An 18912-nucleotide genomic window follows, 5' to 3' on the forward strand; every position below is an offset into this window, starting at 1 on the left:
TGCTTTAGCATCCTCGCATCTTCCAGTCACAAACATGCATCACATAGTAGAACATAACCTCCGTCTTATTAAACAATATTTTTATTAAAATATTGTTATACCAAGTGGAATGCTACAGCAATCTCGGTATAGGGCGGCATAAGAAACAGTCAGGTTTACATTTAAATACTTAAGATAACTTAAAATGCACCAAAAACAAAACAAAAGAACACCCCTCACTGTCTGGCAGAAAAAAAAAAAGTTCACAGCACAAAAATATTTTAAAAGGAATACCGAATATTAATACGAAATATATTAAGCTGTGTTTCTCTCTCATAACTTTTTGTTTGCTGTTTTTCACTTTGTAAACAACGCACAATAACCACACACCTTTTTTACACATTTATGGAGGGATTTTTCTTTTTTCAATGCAGTTGTCCAGCAATGCATATGTTTAACGAGGAAGCAGAGGTGGGGATGAAAGTGTGTGATGGCAGAATCAAACAAAAGATTTGATGGAGTAAGCAACGCACTCATCTCAGAGTCAGCTACTGTCAGAAGCCAGCTGTCAGTAGGCAGGAGAGCGCCAAGAGGGCTGAATGCAGATTCTGGAGTGGTTCCAAAGAAAAGAAGGGATGTGCCTTTAACAGATTCCTTCCCCAGATTCTTTTGAAAAAGACACATTTGGGATATAAAGTTGTTTTGCACCCCTATGTTCAATCACACATCATTCCCACAAATGCCCTTTCATTTACTAGAAAAATACCACTGTCAGCCACTTCAAAACAGTAACAGCTTAACCCAAACTCCTGCACACATACTTTGTCTCCTCTCTCAATGCAGTTTTGATTCACTTTTCCATTTTTTTACAAATAACGTCCATTCTCATTCATAAGAGATCTGGTTGTGATCTTGCTTTGGACCCAGATGGCATTCTCCATAAGAGCCCTTCATCCCCCATACAGCTGTGCTGATCTACAACACCCAGAGATGTATCCAGCTTAGAAGAGGATAACTTGGCAAGGGCAAGACAGAAACAGAAACAACTGGTTCCTGGCTGCTGCTCAGACAAAGAGCAGGGAAATTCCAGTCTGAAGCATCATGGGAAATGGCTTCAAAAGAAATGGAATCTGAAGGACTGCGAAGGCGGATATTTAACTGTAGACAAACAGGATATGAAATGGAAGGGGGAAAAAAGCAAACACTGAAGAAATCTGAAAACAAGACAAAGGGGGAAAATAGTTCTGTGATATGAAGCAGGTCCACTGCAAATATTAGAACAGAAGAGAAAAAGCCCAAAGAGAGGGACTGTGGCTAACATGTTGATTACTGGGCTTATAGAAGATATTTACAAAACAGTGGCACCTTTTTGGGGATCGCCCTTCCCCAGTGCCTATGACAGGTCATGTGCTATTTTTCAGATGATCACTTGGACTTCCCAATATTTGCAGCAGTCCCTCTGCCTCTGAACTAAAAAGTGGACACAGGGGGTTGGGGGAGAGTATGGCAATTTGATTCTAGCCACACCAGCACCAGACACTCTTTTGCTTATGATAGTTTACAGTTCAGGTCCAGGTACCTGCCAGAAGCCCTGTGAATTACACATATCACCTCTTCCAGCGCCAAACTTCAACATGCTACCACTTCTACGGCCTCACCCAGGCAGCATGAAAATCCCACTTGACTTCCCAGTTTGTATTCCCGTCTCTTGGGAAAAACCAGCAGCAGAGGAAAAAGTGGAGCAGCTGCCTTGATGCAAGCATTAACCTCGACTCATGGTGCCCCAGTTCAGTGTACTGCAGAGCAATTTGCCTGGGAGGCACTATCCAAACACAGGCATCTCCCACAGCTGGAGATCCTCATCCGCAAATATCTCTTCCAGCCCTTCTTGTAAAGTCTTTAGTCCTGCTTTCCATAGAGCATCCTAATTGGTGAAGGACTCCTCAGGCTTTGTGCGCTTGGTCTGCTACTGTCCCCTGAGAAGGCAGCAACCCACTAAGGCAGAAAAGAGCACCTAGGTCTGGTCCACAGAGGAGCTCCTGCTCCTCAGATGAGAATCTCCACCATGTCTGACAGGTCAAGAAGTTTAGCAGCTGGCAAAATCTCTGCAAAGAAAAACAGGCCAGGTTACTACAGATATTTGGAAGAAATACAAAGCTGCAAACTACAATTGGCTTAGGTGTCAGACAAACCATCAGTAACCCTAGCATTTGTCATAGCAAAACTTTCATTTTGATGCCACAAACTAAATTAAAAGCAGTCTTACAGACAAGATTTGAAAAGTAGGTTTTGTAGCCATGACCATCCCAATGGCTGGAGTTATAAACTGCCTTAAACTATGTTGATTAACCATGGTAACCAGATTCATATATCCTAAACCACAATTCATGACCTACAAATCACAGTGTTGGGGTTCAGACATTACACTAAGTCAAAACCAGAAAATGTTAGTGTTATGACTAACATAGGGTATGAAGCAGACATATGGGGGAGACATCAAAACCTGATTGAAAATTCCACTGTCTACTTCTGTAGCCCTTTTCTAATCACTAATAAAATATGCAGAACAGTAATCAATTCCCAAGACCATGTTATTATTAGGGATATGGGTTGGAGGAGGCTGATCAAACCTAGTTCCCTGTATAAATTCTATGCACATAGGAAACTCCTCTTAGGGTCATGGCTTTGAGCTAGGATACAGCCCGTGTCACAGAGACTGGAAATCACTATCAGCAACCAGTTGCTTTGATTGTACCCACTTGCCTTGAGCCAACTTTTGGAAGTTCTCTCACTTTTTCTCTCCAATATGTTTTAAAACAGGAATAGGAAACCCGCAACTACCCTGTGATCTTCCAGCTCCATTTTTGAAGCCAATCACACCACTGAAATTAGATGACAAAATTGCTAATCCATAGCAATTTTACTTGCTTTATTTTTTGACAAAAGGAAGGTTCAAAATGAGTGTGTTTAACCTGCAAAGCTCAACACACCTGTTTTGCACCATAGTTCTTATTCCCCTAAGAAGCACAAAACTGCCAAAGATTTTCAGCACCTTTCTTAAATGCCTTCACATGACCCCACCATGCCTTTTGCAGTCCATGGAGATTACACTGTGTTTCAGAAAAGAAATAGCCAGCTCCCCCTGAAAAACATTAGTTCACACCTGTTTTAAACAGTGGGATAGTAGACACTTTTGGGATTTACTGTTGAAGAAAATATCTATGACACTATTTAGTGAATACAGAGAGTTTAAACATCCATACAAGTTATTGCTTAATGTCTGTCTCTTGCTCTATTCCTCCCCCCTCTTCCTACTTCAGCCCCACCTGCTCCTCCAGGATAAGCCTATATTGCATTGCATGAAACTCATGATTAGTCACTATGGGAAGAATCTCAGTCCTGGTATTTGGCCTGCTGCAGGCAGCACTGTGTTCACCTCTTAGTTATGTGAACCCTGACAGGCATCTCTGGCAGAAAAGGCAGTTCACTGGGTATACTATGAGCATAATTATTAGGAAGGTCTAGAAGAGAAGGTCAGGCTCTATCTATGTGGGCTCACCCAGCTGGTCCTTACCTAGGGAACTTGCTGCAGCACCGTTTTTTTCAATATGGAGCTTGGGCTCCTCACATGGAGTATTCATGGGAAGACCTTCAGTTTGTGTACTTCCATCTTTGCTGCCATGTTTGGTGTGGAAGGGGATACAAGTTGTTGGGACAGTTGCTTCTACTGATGCCTTGAGTGCTGAAGAATAGGGAAAAAAAATTATCTAGTAGGCCAGTATAATCAAAGCAATTAACAGTATTATGGGTTCACATTGCTAAACCATGGTTTGATCATTTTCTGAATAGAATAACTGTTAATCTTGACATAAAACATCGTTCGCAAGCCACATCCATTCAAACCATTTAAAGTTATATATAACGTATGAACCCAGCCATGAAGTAATTAATAATATTTAGGGAATGGCCCTTAAGAAAAGGAAAATATCTACAATTGCATCCTAATTCTTTTGTATTTTCTCCTAACATAAGCACCCACAAGAAAATAGTTTGTTAAAAAGATTTCCTGTCTAAGCCATCATAGATATTTATTCAGCCTCTCATTGTAGGCTATATGGATGGAAATTCCACAGTTGGGCTTAGTTAATGACCAAGAGATGGCAAAGAATTGTAGATAACCATTTCAGTCATGGTTCTAATTAGTGGCCAATGGCCTCAGAGACTTAACTTGCATTCCTGATTTTCCACATCATAATCTGGAAGGCTAGGAATGTGACATTTGGAATACTCTCACAAGGAACCTTCTTAAAACCAGTTTGTCTTCACAGTTCCAGTTGTTTTCAACTGGATCTGAAAATCATAGTTTGCACTAACACTGTTAGACTGCTGACACATTACACATGTGTTATCCCAAACAGCTTCATTTCCCTGATCTTGCAAACCATGGATTTGGAAAATCTGAAGTGGGCCAAAATCACTTGGTAAAAACATGAGAGTATGGGAATGAAAAAAAAATGCAAATATTGTAAAAATGCAACCACCGCCCTATATTTCCTAAAAGGCCTAAATGGAACAAAAGGACAAGAACCCTTGTACATATAATATAAGTACCCTTGTTACCTGCATTGCTCTGGGAATCACTTTCACTGACAGAGTTTCCGGGCCAACATTGCATGCCAGAAGCTGCAAACACTGATGGTACTGATTTTGCAGGCCGCAGGGAGCCCTGATGAGCCTTGTTGGAGTCCTTCCGAGAGCGCTGCTGCAGGACCTTGATGACAGCATCCTTCTCAAGGATTTGGGCATGAAGTTCTTTTAATCTAGGAAAGAAAACAGACAGTAAGGAAGGAAACCACCAGCACCACATCACAGTTTGCAGGAAGCATCCATCAGATTTTCAAAGCTCAGCAGTTCAACAAAGCCTTCCTTCTAAGCATCCCATAACACATGCCCTCTTCTTGCATTTTGCAGATAAGGAGCTGCTGTTAATCTGCTCTTTTTTGGCATGTTCTGAATGCTGCCTGGTAAGGAAGCCATTTTTTTAAAGCAATGCAGGGTTAAAAGGATAAACTTCTGCCTTCCTGCTGGGACGAAGCCAATGGAGAAGTAACCCTGTCAGAACTTCCTCTAGCAAGACAAACCTGTTTTCCATCTCCTGATGCTTGTGGTTTGCCAGCAAAAGGTCTTCGTCAAAGCTGCTGTTGGGAGAATGGCGTGGGGAGTGGTTGATAATGGTGGTGTCCCGCTGTGCAGCAGCTGTGGCAGCAGCATCCATGGCAAATTGCCGCATAGTACACTCCTCCAGGTACTTTTGCTCCCATTTGGTCATGTCAGCCTCCAGGGCCAGGATTTTCTCTTCCCTTTCTCTCAGCTGTTCAGACAGTATGTGGGCATTCAACTCAGGAGATCCTCCACCTGGGGCTCCCATCTGTCTCTGGAGTAGCAAAGCAAGAGAGAGACTCATTTAATACTGTGTTTGGTGCTTCTGCAAAAGCAGCCTATTCCAGCATTTTGCATAATGGGCCCAGAGCAAGAAGAGGCACAGGTTTCTGGAATCTACATTGTACTTCACTATAGTCTACCAGTAAGAACCAGGCTTAAAGAATTTGGGAAGTCTGAACTCAGCTATTTGTTTGGACTACCAAAACCTAATAGTGCTTCCACATAACAAATTACTTCTGCCTAACTCAAAGCTTTTCTTTCCAGAAGTATAATGACTAAAATCAACCAGAGATCTACCAGCAGATCCTCATTTGCCTTCTGCTGAACCTTGGCATAGGGATATAGACCTAGAATGAAAGTAGTTTGAGAATTTGGGAATTCCAGATTAAAAGAAATATGCAACTATTAAGCACATTCTTTGCTCCAGGGCATTTTCCCCCAGGAATATACAACATATACCCTGCATTTCCCATCAAAGTTTGAAGGGACTCAACCTTTCCCTGTTTGGCTCATATGTAGATCATCTCAGTCTAGTAAGATGCTGCATATCTGGAAGTTCTCTTAACTTTTAAAATAAATACAGATTTGATTTTTGCATCCAGTCACTGTTTTCATTCAATTCCCTACTCAAACAGGACTTATTCTTGGTAGTGTGCATAACTTTTGCAAATTCTTACATTTTATGATTAACAAAATCTCAGTAAATGCTAATTAAAAAGGTCAACTTACAAACAGACTGCTAACCATTGCCAAACAGATTATTCAACTTCCAGTAGTAGAGCACTGTAATAGCCTTGGTATACTTGCATCTGCAAATTCTTAGTCACTACGCTATTTGATTAGTTGTATAAAAAGACAGAAGAGGAAGTACATCTTCCACAATGCTGTTAAGAGTTGTTCCACAAACATTCTTCATATTATTGGACTTCAGATAACACTAGTGAATATTCTAGAGATACTTTCTTAATGAAAAGTATCTAATAGTTTTAATGGACAGTGTAATGGACTGTTAATGGACAGTATTAATGGACAGTAAAATCGTTGGGTCTTCACTAAGGAGAGGAAAGAGGACAATAATTCATCACTAGGTGGTTGCTCCAAACTTTCAAACCTGCTTTCCAAACTTACTAAGCAAAGTATTCTTTGCCCCTTTCCTTCCATTATTACTTGGCCCTTCTCTTACCTGCTGAGCCCGCAGCATCTTCAGCTCCTGCTCTAAGCGAGTCCGGAGACGCAGTTCTAGTTGCTCACGCTTCTCGCAGGCAGCCTGGAGCTGGCCCAGTGCCTGCTGCAACCGCTCTACTTTTTCCACGTATGCTCGCTTCTTCTGCAGCTCATCTTCCATTTTAGCAGTGCGGGCCTGAGCACTGCTCAGAGCCTGTTCCAACAGTTCAGCCCGCCGACGTTGGTCTTCATTAGTGCCATGCAGACGTGCAATTTCCCGCTGTAACTTCTCCCTTTCTTGCTGATATTCATAGTCTGGAGACGAAACAAAGGGGAGAGGGCATTGGCATAAACCACAGCTACGTACTCTTTTGTAGTCAGGAGAAAACTGCATTTTTGACATACTATCCTTAAAGAGAACTTTTAACTGTAACACACTAAACCCAATTCCTAAGTTTTTGGAAGAAAAATGAGCATTGCCTTCATTTTCAACAATTGGACTGTTGACTATTTAAATAATTCCATGAAAGGGTTATATGGGGCGGACACCCAGGAAACTGCCAGACTCAAGAGGAAAACACACACACCCCTTTGTGCCAGAGTACTTTGATCTTACACAATGTTCCTACTATTTCTTAGCTCATGCTTCACGCCATAGTTTTCCATGTTGTGATCATGGCTGGGGCACATCAAGGTAAGATGAAGAATCTAAGGGAAGTTTGTAAACCATGCTGCTGTAGAACAGGTTTAAGAAACCTGTACCTTTCCAGATGATGTTGGATTGCAACTTGCATCATCCTAAATCATTGGTCATGCTGGCTAGCAATAACAGATATTGGAATATGACAATATATGAAAGCCACAGATTATCTGCTGTTATTATAGAGGAGTTCATTATGTGCCATACATATCTAGTGAGCTGTATCATTTCATCCCTCTTACCCTACCAGAGGATAGGGAAACATGACTATCTCTAGCAGTTTCATTCACGATTCTGCAGAGGGCACCAAACTGCTTTCCTCCATTCTCAGGAAGACTCCAGCAGTATTTGTAATTTTTCCTCATTTCCAAGACGTGCTAGCCAGACGGTCACAACTAATTATATGAGGAAGCTACAACAATAAAGGCATGATCCATACTATACCACTCTTTCACAATTTGCTGAAACGATTAGGAGGCAGAACCACTCCAATGAAGCAGAGCAAAGAGAGTCCTAACTCTTTAAACAATAAAATGGAGATTCTAATCCTAAACAACGGGATGGCTGCAGGGCTTTTTTCTGAGTAATTATGCAAAGGATAATCCTGTTTCCCACTGCTGTATTTAGAAGGCCAGGAAGAGAGCTACTTTTTGGAAGGAAGCAGAGCTAATTTCCTGGAAGGGAGAGAGGTAGTTTCTTGAACCAGATGGTGAAAAGTTGAGAATAAGTACATTCCCTCCCAACTTCCACTCCTTCCCCAGGCCAATTTCCATCCTTTGGCAACAATCCTTCTTTTCAAAAATCTAGAACAGCAGCAAGAAACAACTTGGACCTAGGACTCTAAGGAGAGGGAGTATAGCTTGTGTGCTGGAACAGCCAGAACAGCCATTGGAATGCAAGGAATCCAGGTCACACTGATGGTTGCTGTGATTAATGGCTCTAGTTTAAGTGCCAAGAATAACTTAGCGCTCCCCGGGGAATGGCAAAAAGCTTCCAAAGGAGGATCCACCTCCTCTTCAATCTTAAAGGGACCACAGGCTTACCTTCTTGCCCTGCTCATTTGAAGCAAAGGTACAAGGAACAGGACACTGGTATACCAACAAAAAAACTAGAGATATGCAATAGTATACTAACGGAAGGGCACATGTAGAGTAGAAATACAGATGAAATAGCAAAACGTTTCCAAGAGGCTTACTTTGGGCGACAAGTTTTGCCATAGTCCCTTGGTTTCCTTCTTGGTTTTCCTGTGTTCGGCTGGCCAGTTGTTTGTTTGCAGACTCTAATCGCTCTGTAACAAATTGAAAGAAAAATCAAGATTAGAACATAATTCAATGTCTGAATGTTCATGGAATTCTAGAAGTGACAGTTATTTGTCACTTGCCAAAGGTGCTATTCTGCTAACACTGTTGGAGGGCACAGTTTAAAGAAGAACAAGTATTTCTCTCAGTTCCAGGCTTTAAGAGTCTGCCACATTCTGTTCTATTATTTTATTTTTTCCCTAATAACAAGATTTACAATCTAGAGAAAAATCAGATAACTTTCTGGAACCTTTCAAGCTAAATGATTCAGTTCAAAAATGGTTTTGAAAAACTGTGAACAAGCCATGAAGTTGCACACTCTGTGCTCCCCTCACCTCTTGGTCACAACCTCCCTCTTTATTTTGATTACCATTAACCAGTGTGCCACTGGCTAGTGATGGTCAACTCTTGCCCTCCAATGCACAATCAAAACCCCACCACTAAAGAGGAAAGAGAAGCCACCTGCAGCAGCAGATGCCCAAATCTTAGGCTTGTGGATAATACTGAGCCAATGGCTGCAGCTGTATGAACCTGACTGCATCCTAGGCAGGATCATGTTAAGTGGCATAGAGTGGTTGTCTAGTATGTGAAATCAGAAACACAACAAACATCTTTCTGACACACAACATCACCCAAATTTAGAATATGACCTTTTCAAATTGCCTTACCTTTGAGATCCCGATTGAAGTCTTGCAACCTCCTCATTTCCCCATCCTTTTTGTTTCTCATGGTCTTCTCCAAAGCCTCTCGCTTTGAAGATGCTTTCATTAGATTTTCATAATCTTCTGAAATTTGTTGAATTTCGCTTTCCAACTAAGTAAGAAAACCAGGACATTTCGGTTAAAACATATCTGTACAATAAACCCCATAAATTATACTAATACTAATGAATATTTCCTCAAGAACTGAACTTCAAAAATTGCAGAGGAATACAAATTAACAAACATTTCTTAATATTTAGATTTCACAATCTGAACATAAAATTGAACACTGTAGTCTTCTTCAGTTCAAGAACTAAATATACATGAGTTAGAAAAGCCAGTCTCTCACAAGACATAACTGAACTGGAAACTGCAATAGTTAGAAAGAGGTTTCTTGATGTTATCACTCTCTCAAGTCACTGTTTTCATATTTAAGTTCCAGACAGTTTATCTGGGGTCAATCATCACTTTCCAACATTTTCTATAGCCAGACCAGAATGTAGGCTGTGTGCTGATGCTGAAATGGTACTATGTTACTATAATAATTTTTATTAAAGATAGTATTTTATATATGTAACGTTTTTATAATATGTAGTATACACATATCACACACACATGGCTCTGAGAAAATGTATAAAACCTTCACAAAATCTTAGTGAGAAAACAAATTAATATTTATTTTAAAGCAATTTAAAAGCTTTAAGGCAGATATATTAAAAGCAATCATATAAAGGTTAAGTCAGTGTTACTGCCATCTCCTTCAGGATAATTTAAACAAGCCAATACACTATTCTGATTTCTCAAGTGCCAATTTATCATTGCTCTTTTTCATTCTCCACCATTTGACACACATTCAACATATTCCTGAGACTCTTTAGAGTAGGGCTTGGCACCTTTTTGATAACCAGCAACAATGTTCAGTACAAAATTATAAAAGAGCAATGGTGGTTGTATCTTTCCCGTATACAAGGAAGTTGATAATATGAACTAGGCCCAAATAATACTGAAGCTGCGAAGCAATAAAGTCAGATCAGTAAAACCATGACATTAGATTTTTATAATTTATGACCTAAAACCTACTACATTATTCTATTAGGATACACAACTTCTAGGGCATGGCATGTTGTGGTTTTTCTCCTGTTCTCTTCCACACTTCTGTCCTATTCTTCCCTAGTTCCAACTGACATGCAATTTCATGTTCCATTGTTACCACTTTACTTTGCAGGCCTGGCACATTCCCCCTGCAGCCCTGGCACGTGCCCAACCATCCCCAAATAACTCAATGCTCTGAGAAGAGTATTCTTGCCCTTAGCTGAAGCTGGGCTACCACAGCCTCTCCTTGTGTGTTTCTGCACAAAAGCCTTCTGTGACTTGCCTAGCAAGATCCCAGGAGGGAGGGCCAGATAACAGGAGAGCACAACTGTTAGCAGAGGAGGTGAATAGGCTCTTTTCTCTCTCCACTCAACAACTGCTTCAGCTTAAGATCAGTTGGGTACTGTTAGCTTGTGCTCCACAGCTGTTTAAAGGAAAGGGGGAGGAATTGAAAAGTATTAAAGGAGATGGTTTTCAGGACAGCTGTTTCTGGGAAACCAAAGGCAAGAAGGAGAGAATCTGGGGTAATGTTGCTGAAGACAAAGCTGTATGAAGCACTATGATGAGCTCTCTGCTCTTCTAGGGAGCATCATGATTGTTCCAAATACAATAGCTGGATTCACAGATAGCTCCAAGCTCAAACCAATCTCAGGGTGATAGAACAGGGCAGAGGTAAGCGATCTTTTCAGTCTCCCTAGGCCTCACAGAGTTCTCTTACATGATAGTAGTATGTAAGAAAGTAAATAAAACCACAATCTCACAAGATTGTGTGGAAGTTTTGGGCAAGTTTTTAGAAAATCTCAGTAGTATCAATATTGTTATTTTATCGTAGGGGAACAGAGTGATGCTTTGGGTGTTTAGTGGATGTCATGTTGCTGATCCATAACTTGTGCCAACTGTGAATTCAGTCTTAACTGAATTACCACAACAGAGCTCTGTTTTGCTTTGGCTTAGCAGAGTGCACGAACCCAGTTATTGGGGTTTGTAAAGCATGGTTTATGGCTAGGTGTTATATGTGAACCAGGCCATGGTGGCTTGTTTTTAAATCATGGAAACTGTAGTTTAGTGTAACTTGTGAATGGCTACTTCAAAATGGACTTGATACACTTCTTTAAAAAAATAAACTCAGGCAGACAACTATTAATGTTATCATACTTGATGACTTCAAGTAGCAGAAAAAGCTGCAGATGTTTTTATTTTGAATTTATCCTTCCCCCTAGAATGGATAATTCTACTCCTCATAACTTAGATACTGTTTATTACTTGCTCTGCAACATATCCCATCCTTTGACTTGTTTGGGACACATGAATCAACTTTCACCACTGACCACTGTTCCTTCATTGAAATAAATGATATACTGGTGTTAGAAAGATCAATGATTAGTCCTGGTATAATACTGTTTTCTATGTTACCTATGTACCATTTCCAGTTTCTAAACTCCAAAAGGCTTCCTTTGCTTTTAGTAACTGTGCAACATGAATTTATAATGGTTAATTCCATCTAAATGATGTGGAAAAGCAACACCAATCAAAATTTAAAAGTGGGAAGCTGACATAATATAAAGCAACGTAACATTTCTACCATTTTCTTTATCTCCAAGTAGGCATTCTGGCACAAAGGCCCCATAAGGATTCTTGGAAAATAAAAATGGTGGATGGCTGCACCCCAGTGCTTTGTAACTATGCCAATCTGCTCAGAATACAAAAATCCAAAATAAAGTTGTGATGGTAGAGAGCATGCTGCGGCATCACATGACAATTATTGTGAAATATTCCATAATATGCTTTCAAAATTCCAAGCATGCCTATTAGCCTGAAAAGACCTGCTTTGGCCTATCAACCAAGTTTTCCTACAGTTGGATAACATAAAACCAGATTCTCCACTCTTGCTGCCAAGGTGGAGAGACAGTCAACAAATATCTTTATCTTACATTGAATGAGGATTTAAACTTTAGAAAGTTTAATTATGACCATGAGTTGCCTTGACTGGAGCAACTTCATCTTTCATGGCAATTTCTATCTGTTGCATGTATTTTGATTAGCTAGGCTGGCTACTATGCCTGGTCCTTTACCTTTTGAATCCGGTTGGCCTTTTCACTGTAGCTCTCCAGTTCCCTCCGCAACAGCTCATTTTCTCTCTGCAACTTCTCATTCTCTCTTAACAACTTCTTATTTTCCATCAACCCAGCTTCCATTTGGGACAAGTGGTTACTAGCAGAAGCAGCCTGAGCTGCCATCAAAGCTGCTACCCCAGCTGAAGTGAGTGATCCCAGGTGGTTATGGCAGAGAGCAGCCTGTTGTGGCAGGAAAGCTTGGGACATCGGAGCTTGCATCACCCTAAAAAATCAAAAGGGGAAGAAATTAATGATATGTACTTTCCAGAAGGAAGGCCCCAGACCTACATGCAGCAAAACTCAAGTATCTGGGTCAGTCATCTGAACACCTTAAATACCCTAAGCCTTAAAGATTCTATACCTTCAATTTTTGTTACTTGAACACTGACCACTTTCACTGACTTAAGCTTGAAAGTGCTGCAAAAATCCAGACAACCACTAGATGGTAATTAGGGTTTCCTGTATCTCTTTGCTGCCATCTGGTATTATCCAGATTTTTCCAGTCCAGATATGGGAGCCTAGAATAGGTAAGCCATTCAAGAGTGCTTTAGACTTCAGTTATGCTTACTAATAAGAAGAAAAAACTTATAGGAAGAGCAGCATTCTTGATTACCATTTGCATAATGGGTCCTGCTTTTTTGAGAAAAACACAATTCTGGTTTCATAAAGCATGGATTCCATGGTACAACTGATGCCATCTGATTATTTATTATTTGCATCTTGACCCTTCATTCAGTGGTTGAGTCCAACATTGTGCTACGCCATGCTTATATCTACCCAGATTTCTTAAACAAGCCACAAATGATTAGTTACACATTGTGCTAAGCCATAAATCAACATTTACAAGCCACAATGATGAGGTTTTTACATTGCATCAAGCCAAAACTAAACCAAACTTAATATGGCTTTGTGTGTTCTGTGAACCCAATTGCTCACTCAGTTCTCTGTTGATTGCTACAACTCCATAATAAACTTTTATTAATACTTAATCAAAATTAATGGCAACCACATTCCCACTTGACTAACTCCAAGGTCCACTTAATTCTGGAATGTTCAAATGCCCAAACAAAAACAAGTTAGGTTCAGGGGTTCTCTCTCCTTCCACCCTCATTATTAAACTGCTATGCAGGCAGCAGCAGTCTGAAATGTGTAGAATTCAACATGGTCGCCATTCTGGTGCCCAGAGAGGAAAGTACTTCCCAAGAAGACAGCTCCATCTGACTAAGGCTCCTTTGATGCAGTTATTCAGACATTCTTGTGAAGTGATCTAGAGCAAAGAAGAATATATACACCTTCCTTTTAGCACGCAGCCACCCCCACCTCCTTTTATTCCCCAGGAAAGGGCCGGTTTCCTGCCGCCAGCATTATCTCTTCCTGCCAGTATTCACTAGAGCAGTGTTTCTCAACCTTGGCAACTTTAAGATATGTGGACTTCAACTTCCAGAATTCCCCAGCCAGCCATGTTGGCTGGGGAATTCTGGGAATTGAAGTCCACATATCTTAAAGTTGCCAAGGTTGAGAAACACTGCACTAGAGGTTGTCTCCAGCTAGAAACTATGGTTCAGTTCCCTCTTCATTCTCCAAAGAGACTGCTTACCAGTAAGCCACCATGGGGGCAGGCAGTTGTGAAACTACTTGTAGATGCCACTCTAAGCTATCTATAAAGCTATATTTCTAAGTGAACAGGAAGGCTCTACAGGACAACTTCAAAAAGCAAGTGGCATCCAACCAAGATCAGCCCTCAGCATTATCAGCCATCGTTGCTGGCCCAATTCATGTACTTAGAAAGAGAATTACATGCTAAAGAGATAGGATGTTCAGATAAGCTCCCATTCATAAATACAAAGTTTACACAAGAAGTATAACTCTGATTCCTCCTCTACCATTTTTGTAAGAGCTAACTGGATGATGAAATGGAATCTTGACCTACCCTCTCCCAAAACAGGATCAAATGGCCTTTGTGCAAGAGGAAGAATAAGGTGTGTCTGCTATTACTCTGAGAACTCCTTTACATTTTTGCATGCAATCTGAACCAGCTGCTTCTTTATCTTTGGACAAGAGTGAACACCAATTCTTTTTCACATTGTTCATGGAAGTTTAAGTGTGCCCAGTCTGCCCTAAAATTAATCAGAATCTCTTTACAAAGCAAAATGAAGCAAACATCTTCAAAGGAAAACAAATCCCCTTCCACAAGGAAAGATAAAGTTGGGGGAAGAGGAGGCACTAAAACTCCAACAGGACAAAAGAGTTCAATTTCATACATCACCAAGTTCCACTTAGGGTAATAACCACCCATAGTCACTTCTCTTCTTCGGGGGGGCGGGGGGAAGGAAGATGCTTTCCAACAAGATGGAAAGGACTGGATTTAAGCACCTGAAGAATTCCAGCCAGTGATAGATTTCTAGCCATATGTCAAATGAATGACTAACCAGAACCCACATTTTTGAAAGTTATCCTGTGAAATTCCACCTTTCAACATAAGCAAAGCAATAGAAAACCAACACAAACAGTTACCTGATTTCAGGATGTTGAAATCCTGGACCTTCTCTGTAGTGCTGCCTGGGGTCAGAAAGGTAACCTTCTGGGGCCTCCTGTGAAGGGATTATGTAAGGATATTCTGGAGGAGGACCACGGGACTCTGAAGCCTCAGAGGACTTCCCTCTGGAGAGACAGAGCTGGTGGTGCCTGGAAAGTTGAGGGTAGCTGTGAGAGGAACTCATGTGATTCTGTGCTTGGGCACCATTCCTCTCCAGGGACACCTGCAGGAGCTGCTCACTGAGTGACCGTACATGACCGTGCTTCAGCTCTTGCAGCGACTCATCCTGGGGTTTGCTGCTCATGTCAGAGGCATAGGTCCTGCGCTGTCCTCCTCCCGCAGGGGCTCCAGACAAGGTGGCCCCAACCTGTTGTCCTCGTTGTGAGGCATAATACTGCGAATGAGCTTTGGCCTCTTCATAGGTGGGAAGCTCTTCTCCCTTGGGCTGAGGCTGGTAGAACCGGTACATGTTATTCTCCAGGTAGAGGTGGTCGGCATGGTGCTCCTGGCCCTGGGGTTCCTGTCGTGTTGACTGCTGAACCATCTGGCTCTCATCCTGCGTGAGGCTCTCAAGGGAGGACTGTGGGCTCCCACCGCTTCCTCCTCCCCGTAAGGCCTGCTGCTGTATGGCTAGGAGTGTACGATTCTCAGTGAGGTTGCCATACCTCAGCTGCTCTTGGATCAGGCGGTGAAGGACAGTTCCAGAGGAATCCTCAGCTGTCCTCATTCTCAACTAACTGGTTTTTCTCTAGTGCTTCCCGAATGCACCAAAAGAGCAAACAAACAAAATCTGATTCTGGAAACTAGCAGCCACTGTCCAGCCAAATGATCCTGCAAGGGGAGAACAAAAGTCAGGAGGCTGAGCAGCTTAATAAACTCATTGAACAGGGCCAGTAAATTCCAATTGTATATCTTCTTGAATAACCTTTTGCAATGTGGGTGCCTTCCAGACATCCTTGACCATAATCCCCATCACTCCCAGCCACTATGGCCAACGCTCTATATAGTTGATTGGATTTGTAGCCCAGCAGATTTGGAAAGGACAGATTGGAGGAGGGGTTCAGTGGTTCTTGGATGTTCTGCAGAATGATTGCTTTAGAGGCTGAGACCTAATTTAAAAGTTTCCCAGAGACTTTCTAGCTTGCTGCTCCAAAGATATGACAAAAGTATATCTATTTTTATACTGCACTTCTTGGAGGGAGCATGGAGTGAAAATGTAACTATTAACATGTATTTATTTGTTGGATTTTATTTAATTGATTTATTTAAATTTGTTGTAAGCCAGTCCAAGGGCTTGGACTGAAAAGAAAGTACACATTTAAGTGGAGCCTACTTCCAGGAATTCTCAGAAATTCTTTACTATTTACTTTACACAAGAACTGCTTCCTGTGGTTTTGATTCAGAAGCACATTCTTCCAATTTCATGAAGTATGGAGCAAAAATTAATCAGATTTCAGAAAGCATGTGGAAATGCACTTTTAAAGTGTTGTTCTTCCATGTAACAATCTTATGAAATCGGCTGTGGGTGATCAGGCCAATAAATACCAAAAGGAACTGAAGCTCCACTTTCCTCAACTCTCACCCTATCCAACATTTTGCCCAATAAACCAGTTGCACTAAATGTGAAACTATGTTTAACTGTCCAAAATGGAGCTCGGTGACATTCTCTGTAACTGTATTATGATGGTCTTACTTTAAGTACAAAGTGTATCTCAGTGGGAATCTGGACAGCCCTGTTAAAACAGGACACAACTCCAGGAGCAAACTTCTTGGTGAGCACCAGCGACTAGTTAGCTTTGGAAAAATTCTCCTCAGTTCACAAGGGCTACTTAATCTCACTCCAGAAAGGAGCTAAAATCCTTTTATTTGCATATGATTATTTTATTCTAGTCCAAGATGAAAAGCAGAACAAAAACTGTTCTCTGGATAAGATCTGGTTGAATGTTCATATCCTTTAAATCTCAAAAATAAGGCATTGTTGGTGTTGCACAGCAGCAAAAGTTAATTTCTACAAGAAGAAATCCACAGCTGAAAACTAACCATACTCTCTGATCTAGAAGCCCTGCCTTTGGATCCCAAATGCAGGAGGATGGAATTAGGAAAAGGCACTCTGCATATGCCTAAAGGCACTGTCTTTAGCAAAATTTTACACTGTGCAATGCTGGTGCTAAGCAACAGGGGGAGCAGACAAAAGGCAAAATAGGTATCCATAATTAAACTATTTGGAAATATTGTCCTATTCTGGGGAAACAAATAGAAGACATAGAATTGGAGTGAGGCTATGCTGAACTTTCCACTTTATAAAACCATCTATGATTCTACAAAACGATCTTGTTTTAAAAATGCCTTTATGACAGGGAGAGAAATGGAGTATCTGATCAGCACTCCTGTTTATTTTTTGCAGATTTATTCATCATTACTCTTCAAAAAAGTGGTTAAATATAGGGCTTTCTGTAACAACAAAAATATTTCTGCAAAGCTTCACAGTGGAGAAGATCTGATACTAGTTCTCTTAAAGCAACACATTCCTGAGAAATACTTGCAGCAAACCAAAGAGAAAAATAAAATGCCTTGTGAATCTTCAGAATTTACGCACAAACAGCCGAAAGAAAGGAAAGTTCTGACACATCACCCTGGAAATATGCTGATCCAAGGAACAGACGCATAGCTTCAGTCTCAGGTCGCAATCCTCAGCATGCTTTCCTCTGGACCTCGCTGTTCCCTTCTCAAAAGCCTCTTAATAACCTATAACTAGATCCGCTGCTAGTTTCTCAGAGAAATGGCCAAAAGCAGAGACTGGAGGAACTGGCGAAGGTCTGGCTTCCACTTCGCCTCCCTCCCAGGCCAAACGCAACGGAGAACTCGCTCGCAGCGCACTCAGCAGATTGCCATCTGCGCCGTCTTTCGAGTTTCCCTGCCCGCTCTTTGTTTTCCAAATAGTTCTGCACTGACATCATAGGGGTTTGGATTGCAATTAACATTCCTGCTAAGTGAGAACGAGAAGCATCGGGCAGCGGCAGGCAAGACAAAGCCAAGGCTACCGCTCGCGGGGTATAACTCTCCCAGCACCTGCATTGCCAGCAACCCCTTCCCCTCCCCGATCAAAGAATAGCTGCTCACACTCCCCACCAACAAAGATTTCGAAACGGTTGCGGGAAGGTATTGTCATTTTGCAAGCAACTGGAGCAACAGGGAACGGAGGGCCGTTTAGCAAAGTTGAAGGGAAATTAATAGAAGAAATTGAACGGGGAAAGGGGGTTATAGCCGTAAAGGCGCCCAAGGGAGACTTTTAGGCCTCGAGATAGAGAAAAAAATAGCCAGCGCTTTGGGCTCGCCACTCTGCTTCTGCGGGAAGAAGCAAAATGGCAATAATTCGTAAAAGGGGTGTCGGATCTGGAAGGGGCATCGCTTTACCCGACACGCCAGGAAGAGGCAGGGAGAAGGGGGTCGCTGCTTGCAGCCGCTCTCCGCTCACGCCGCGCGACATATGTCACGGGCTCCTCTTCTCCCTCGCGACCAAGCCTCGAGCGGCGTGAAACTTACCCAACCATAGCAGCCGGAGTGGCCCGGTGACTCTGCCGCACGACGGTGTTTTCTCCGGCTGCGGAGCGTCAAAGAGGAAAGGTGCGCTCAAGCCCGGCCAGCGCCGTCACTCGTATTGCTGTCCCGGGCAACTGAGGGAATGTATCTGTGTATGTGCGTGTGTATGTGTACGTGCGTGCATGGAAGCCTAGCTTCCTTGCCGAGAAGCGCCTGCCTGCGTCCGCCCCTGCTGGAAGGAAGGCGACTGCGCGCGGCTTCAGCTGCAATGAGAGCCGAGGAGAAAGAGGCTGGGCTACGCAAGAGGCTGCTGCTATGTCAGGAATGCGAGAGTTTTCAGGTTCCC

At 41.9% G+C, this 18912-nt stretch overlaps 1 protein-coding gene across 2 annotated transcripts; it reads right to left on the minus strand.

Moving 5' to 3' along the window:
* Window positions 1-1126: 1126 nt before the first annotated feature.
* Window positions 1127-18814, minus strand: AMOTL2 (angiomotin like 2). 2 transcript variants are annotated; one of them, XM_007434747.4, is made up of 10 exons: window positions 18570-18814; window positions 15005-15857; window positions 12449-12713; window positions 9252-9396; window positions 8481-8573; window positions 6605-6900; window positions 5121-5413; window positions 4600-4799; window positions 3554-3721; window positions 1127-2084 (listed from the first exon to the last, which is right to left on the minus strand). In XM_007434747.4, exons 2-10 carry the CDS (start codon window positions 15751-15753, stop codon window positions 2026-2028), a joined length of 2268 nt encoding a protein of 755 aa, XP_007434809.1. In that variant the 5' UTR covers window positions 15754-15857; window positions 18570-18814; the 3' UTR covers window positions 1127-2025. The 2 variants fall into 2 exon arrangements, with proteins under 2 accessions (XP_007434809.1, XP_087987915.1); XM_088131789.1 differs by lacking the exon at window positions 18570-18814 and adding an exon at window positions 17659-17926.
* Between the last annotated feature and the right edge of the window lie 98 nt (window positions 18815-18912).

This window comes from Python bivittatus, unplaced genomic scaffold, assembly GCF_059951505.1.
Source record: "Python bivittatus isolate LINGU-HERP-01145 unplaced genomic scaffold, Pbiv_v1 ctg000980_np1212, whole genome shotgun sequence".
NCBI lineage: Eukaryota > Metazoa > Chordata > Lepidosauria > Squamata > Pythonidae > Python > Python bivittatus.

Bases quoted from the DNA above. Each gene is read 5' to 3' on its own strand.
- AMOTL2 (XM_007434747.4), bottom strand. From the start codon at position 15,753: ATGAGGACAGCTGAGGATTCCTCTGGAACTGTCCTTCACCGCCTGATC. The intron at 9,397-12,448 runs GTAAAGGACCAG...TTTCTTACTTAG, and splicing joins AGGCCAACCGGATTCAAAAG to TTGGAAAGCGAAATTCAACA. The intron at 4,800-5,120 runs GTTTGTCTTGCT...TTTCTTTCCTAG, and splicing joins CATCAGGAGATGGAAAACAG to ATTAAAAGAACTTCATGCCC.